The 6,298-nt window shown below is 36.4% G+C and overlaps 1 protein-coding gene across 1 annotated transcript; it reads right to left on the bottom strand.

Moving 5' to 3' along the window:
* Positions 1-500: 500 nt before the first annotated feature.
* On the bottom strand, positions 501-3,333 carry LOC110092760 (disease resistance protein RGA2-like). The gene is given in 3 exon segments (XM_028697850.1): positions 501-2,466; positions 2,469-2,767; positions 2,770-3,333. Coding segments are annotated over 3 exon segments (2,700 nt in total). The 5' UTR covers positions 3,205-3,333.
* Between the last annotated feature and the right edge of the window lie 2,965 nt (positions 3,334-6,298).

The raw sequence follows: 6,298 nt of genomic DNA, 5'->3' as shown, positions 1-6,298 counted from the left end.
AAAAAAAATAAAAAATAAGAACGCGAAATTAAATTTGAAATCTTGATTGAGACCACGGGAAACAATTGTTTCAATGGAATATATATATTCATTCAAAAGTATACCCTTTAATTAAAACATCATTTAAAAATAAATAAAAAAATGAAACAAATAAAAATTAAAGATTACATAAGTTATTTTCTTTAATTCCACATTGAAAATGAAGATCCAAGAGCAAGAAGAGAAACACATAATGCATAATGCAAGCACACTTAATTATTCCTTGAAAAAACTTACAAATAACTTTTTCTTACATAATATTCACATTACAGAAGCAATCTAATCGGAAAGAAGGATGGCCCCACACATATTAAGCAAATCATACAAATGGTTTATACCATGGTACAATATATATAGCTCACACTCACAAATATAAAAAGAATCACACACACACTAAAATACAAATTACGTACACCACAATAGCTTAATAATCCTTAACAAACCTCCAACATCTGAATTAATTAAAGCTTTGTTTCATAAACATAGAGTTGTTTACTATATCGAAGATGGCAATCAAAGCTAACAGGATGTTTAACATTTTTAAGATGATGTTCTCGACCAAATACTTTTACTTGGGGAATGTGTTGAATTAGGTCCCAATAAAAACCTCCTTCTAAGCATTCTCGAAAAACCTCCATCCTGCAGTGCAACTCAAGATAGAAGTCATCATTAGAATTACTTTGCAACCCACATTGTTGTAGAGGCTTCAATATCCACTCTGGAAGGCTTTCATTATCATAGTCAGAAAAAACCAATCTCTGCAATGAATCAAACTTATTCTCCATGCAAGACAAAGCCTTGCAGGAATAAACTATGAGAATCTTTAACGTAGGGGCACAACACACCTGTTTTAAATTTATACACCCATTTAATTTTAGTTCCTCGATTTCAGCAGGGAGATTTTCAATTGATTTCAAGCTTCCAGCAAAATGTATCTCAAGAATCTTCATAGGAGAGTATTTTAGACCTTCTGGTAGTTGTTTCAGTAACCAGCATTGCTTGATTGTTAGTTGTTGTAAACATGAAAGACATGCATTTTTCTTAACTTGAGCGCCAAAAGACCATTCTTCCAACTCAGGAAAATCCGAGATTAAAAGCCGTTCAAGCTTGGGGAAAGCAATCCTGGTTGAATTGACGTCACTACCAAAAAATTCTGGCCCAATTTTCTTCACTTTAGTCGCCCTCACGATATCAAGCTCTCTAAGTTCTGGCAGCTGACCTAATGGCGGGAGCTGAGTGCATGATTTTATGCACCAGAACGACAATTTAGTCAAATTTGGAAGGTAAATTTTAAAAGATGATGAGACCATCCAATTGGGCAAAAGACGGCCAAAGAATTTATCTATTTTGAAAATTTCTAGGCTTTCTGGAGGTATTATCTTGTCAAACAACTCCTCTATTGCTAGCTCTTGTTCCTCACTCGGACTTGAGCTGTCCACAGAGAACTTCAACGTCAAAGTAGAAAGGTTAGGTAGTCCTTTAAGAAGTATTGTTTCACTTTGAGGTCTCTTTAAGTTGTCAATGTTGAGCGTTCTTATCTGTTTTAGAGAATTCAACTCTTCCAATTTGCTACTCCTAGAGTCATTGTTGGCCACCACAAAACCACTTAGATAATGAAGCTGTTGCAGTTTCTCTATTCCTTTTGGAATGAAACAAACACGAGTTTTATTAATATCAAGGCGCCTAAGATTGTGTAACAGAGTGATTCCACTAGGAAGTTGTTTCAAATTTAGGCAATTATATATGTCCAAGAATCGTAAGTTTGTTAATTGCGCTATGGATTCTGGTATTGTCGTTATATATGTATAGTTCAAATTAAGATACTTCAAATGCATTAGGTTTCCTATAGAGTCAGGAAGTACTTGAATATGTGTCCAGGAAATGTCCAACACACGTAGATGTGAAAACCTCCTCAATCTTTCATCATTTAACAATAGATCAGAACGTGAAGCAAGCAAGGTTCTCAGGGCTCCTTGATCTGCAATAGAATCGAGTATTTCAACTGTTGCTTTTTGATTTGCAACTGATATGCGACGAAGCTTAATTGATGTGGTGGAATTCCTCACATTCGAAGCTCCAAAAGAAGCTTCTTCTTTAGACAAAAAGATAGCTAGAGATCTGACAAGATCATGCATTTTGTACTCATCCCAAGAACCTTTTGGCAGCAAAAGATTTCTATTAAGTAACTCATTGAAGCATTCTTCTGCTAAATATTCTGTTAATGAATCTTGTTGCTTTGTTATGAATCCTTCAGCTACCCAAAGCTGAGCAAACTCATGTAGATCTAACCGAGCATCCTCAGGATATAAAGAGAAGTATAGAAAACATTGCTTCATATGCGAAGGTAGATCTTCAAAACTAAGGAACATAGCACCACTAAGCTCCCTAGGAAGGTTGTAAATGGACCATGCATTATCGTTCAGAAAATTTTTCCACGCTCTGAGTAAGTCTGTGAAACGCAAACCCACACAGGATCTAAGTTGAAAAAGTTCTTAATTTTCGGATGGTTAAAAATTCTTTGAGCCAGAGTTGTCTTCCCTATCCCACCCATGCCAGTAACTGCAAAAAGACGGCATTTTTCTTCAACCTTCTCCCCAATCAACCGATCAACCAAACGATTTGCTGCAACCTCAACCTCTCTTCCCACAACAAAAGGATCATTCATGGAACAAGTTTGACAAGAATCAACTAGAGTAATTTGTGGGGTTTCCGATATTGCAGATTTCTCTAGTTATAACGTTCTCTATCTTCATATATCTCCTTGAGTCTTTCATTAATATCCTTAATTCTGTTTCCAATCTCATGACGCAAGGGAACACTAGTGAAACAGGAGAAGGCAGATGAGAAATCGCAACGTACCGAAGAAGTTCTTGATTCAGGATTTTGATCAGCGAGCAGCTTAGTGCCCTCAATTCTGCAGAGGTCAATGATATCTTCAGCATCGTACATCACATCCTTAAGCTCAGAAAGCCAGAGTTCAGTGGATGATGACTCATCAAACTTTTTCTTTTCAGCATCTTTCAGTAGGCATTGGATTCTCCTCATCCGACGATGGAGCGTTTGAAGCTCATCCTTCACACCTAGCAGCATGATCACCTCTTCATGGACAAAATCAGCGAGCAAAGTAGAGAAATTGCTCATAAAAGCATCCAAGATCATCGCCATGTTGAGCTTCTTGGAGGAGATTGCTGAAGAAGGAGAACAACTTAAGTAGGTGCAAATTTAAAAGAAGGTAGATGGGATGGAGATGGGCAAGAAAATTAATGAGCAACTGCCGACCGTACGTTTTGGGCATTTTTTCACATATATTAAAGAATAGAAAATATATATAGCTGTGCATTTATCAAGAATGGGCCATTTGATTGCCAGTGCATTTATCAATGTTTCAGAAAGTTTTCTTCAATTATTGTTGTGACCCACGACAGCTTTCTTTCTGACTAAGCATGGAGAATTATTATTTGCAATTATTAATTTTTTAATTGAGTGTTAAAACATTAATTCTATATAAATTATAAATTGAATATTATATATATATATATATATATATATATCAAACCACGAATGTATTAGAACGAACAAAGGATAATTGAGAAATTTTTCTATGAAAAAAAATCATAATCTTAAATTATTATTGAATATGTCATAAGACAAAAATATTTATGGCTAACAAATTGAAGTAAACGCCAGTCATACAGTATGTTTTATCTCAATGAGTAGCCTTTTTTATTATATAAATATTAAATTAAGTTTCGCCAATTAAAATAAATTAACTAAAAACCCTAAATCATTTATGCTTGTTTTATCGTAACTTTTTATTTCATACGTTATATTCAAATTATATATATATAATATATATATATCATTATTGTGTCCTGGAATATTCACGACGATAGAGAAATATATAATTTAACGTCTTAGTATTGTACGAAGATCCAACACACAATCAGTTGTCTTTCGTTAGTTGAGAGATAGAAATCAAATTATAATGAAGTGAAGGAGTGTGAAAGATCTTGAACAGAAGCAGCTTACGGGTTGGGGTCGGAAGAATGCCGGTCCCAGAGTTAGCGATGCTGACGGAGCTGCCATCACCAATGGTGATATTATCTTGTCCGTGGTAAGGTTGCGATATGGCAAGATTGTCAAGAGAGTTGGTTAAGTGCGAGGAAGTGCCGGAGTCCAAATACCAGTTGGCTGGAGAGGTTTCGAAATTTGCCATAAGAGCTGTATTACCAGCTCTTGGAGATGGAACGTACTGAGCATTAAGTCTGTGCCAACAAGATTGGGCGGTATGCCCTTTCTTGTAACAAATTTGATAGACAAGAGAAACATTGGCTGGATTGCGAGATTGATTTGCCGAGTTGGAAGGATTCCGACCTCTTGACCTGCGATCGCGCCCCCCTGTACGTGAACAAAGCCGTAGCGGGATCAGGATTTGGTTGAGCGCGAGCCACGTCTGAGGCAAGATTGATCTCCTCACTGAGGAGAAGAGGGTAAAGCTGATCCAGACTGAGCAGGGTGAGCATAGTGCGTATAGCGGTTTTGAATGACTGGTAGGATTGCGGAAGCCCGTTGAGAATGTGGTGAATAATATCTTCAGCGTCAACGGAAGAACCCGTCGCCGCGATTTGATCGATGACAGTTTTGATCTCCAATAGGTATTGAGTCATTGATTGGTTATTGAGAGAAACTTGGTGAAGAGCATTCTTTAGTTGGATGATCTTTGATCGATTTGTAGCTTGAAACCGATTTTCCAAGGCAATCCAGAGATCAGCAGTAGAGTCTAGAGAAATAACGTAAGGTAAAACAGAGGAGGAGATAGTGGAGTAGATTGAAGCCGACAGATTTTGATCGTGGAGAATCCACTGGGTGTGAAGATGATTAGTGGATTTAGAGCCATCGGGGTTCGATAGAAACTAGGGAGGAGAGGGATAACTGGGATCCAAGAAATGCGAGAACCCATTGGCCAGAAGGATTTTCTGAATTTGCGATTTCCAGATGGCGTAGTTGTCGGGTTGTAGCGGAGTAGTAACGAAATTGCGAAGATTTGAAACAACAAATTTCAAGGTGGTAGAGATTTGCGTACCGTCAGTAGGCTATTGAACAGCGGAATCGCCGCTCTGGGAGAAAGACAATGCCATGCTTCAAGATCGAAGAGCCTTTCCTGATACCATGTAGAAACGGAGAACAAGAAGAGTAGTCTTGAACAGAGAAAATGAGAAAGAATGTAAACTATTATTTCTATCATATGTACAACTGTGATGTATACAGAACAATATATAGACTTAGGTATTAGATACAGATAGGTAAGACCAATAGCATGCCAACACCTGTACACGGCTATACAAAGGCTATACAGGATTAATGTTTATTTGTTTGTTCTAATAGTGCCCAAACTAAGTCACCGATTAGAGGAGCTATACAAGAGATGAGGTGCTGTCTGAGAGAGGATATGTGGTGAGGTCCTTTCTAAAGAATTGAGTTTGGAGGCACTACATGAAATTAAATAATCCGTCACAAAATAAGGGAAATCCATCGCATATCCTTATTTGTGGCGGAATTGACTCCGTCGTTAAAACCAATGTCGCCAAAGTATTAGCGATGGAAGAAATATGTTGCAAATATTTTGCGTTGGATCTACGACGAAAATGCTAAACAAATTACTTGAACTCGAACGCGTACTAAAGTGAGAGGAGTCTGTTTGTACAAGAAAATTAAAATTTTATGAGTGCATTACTTGAACTACAACGCTTGCTAATAAAATGCTAAGCAAATTACTTGTGACATTTGATGTTTTATAATATTTTTAGTAGTTATGAGAATTTTTCAGCACCTAATCTCATAGATTGCCTGTAGTTTTCTTTTTAATTCATAGAAAATGGTATATGAGTTAAAGTTATTCGCTTCTCACAGTGCTATTCATACAACCATTAAGATTCTTAATAGGATATCTTTGGTTCCAATGATGCAATTATTTCCTCTACCATATTTACCTATTCTGATAAGTTTAACGTTCACCTTTTGTTCTGACTATTTTTTGCATTCCTAACATAAGGTAATTTTATCCATAAGTGTAAATAAGAAAGAAATATATTTGTTTAAATCATATTTATTGGAAAAAGTTCCTGTTGAAGGGTTAAAACATATAGGCGTAATTAATTTTAAATAGTTAGGATAGAAAAGAGGCAAATAAGTTAACATGGCTTGAAGTTACACAAAATGATATTGGTATATTAATGTGGTCAACACTTTAGGTAATATT

Source organism: Dendrobium catenatum, unplaced genomic scaffold, assembly GCF_001605985.2.
Source record: "Dendrobium catenatum unplaced genomic scaffold, ASM160598v2 fragScaff_scaffold_1018, whole genome shotgun sequence".
In the NCBI taxonomy this organism is placed as follows: domain Eukaryota; kingdom Viridiplantae; phylum Streptophyta; class Magnoliopsida; order Asparagales; family Orchidaceae; genus Dendrobium; species Dendrobium catenatum.
The sequence above is the reverse complement of the archived record's forward strand: the minus strand, read 5'-3'. Positions and strand labels throughout refer to the sequence as shown.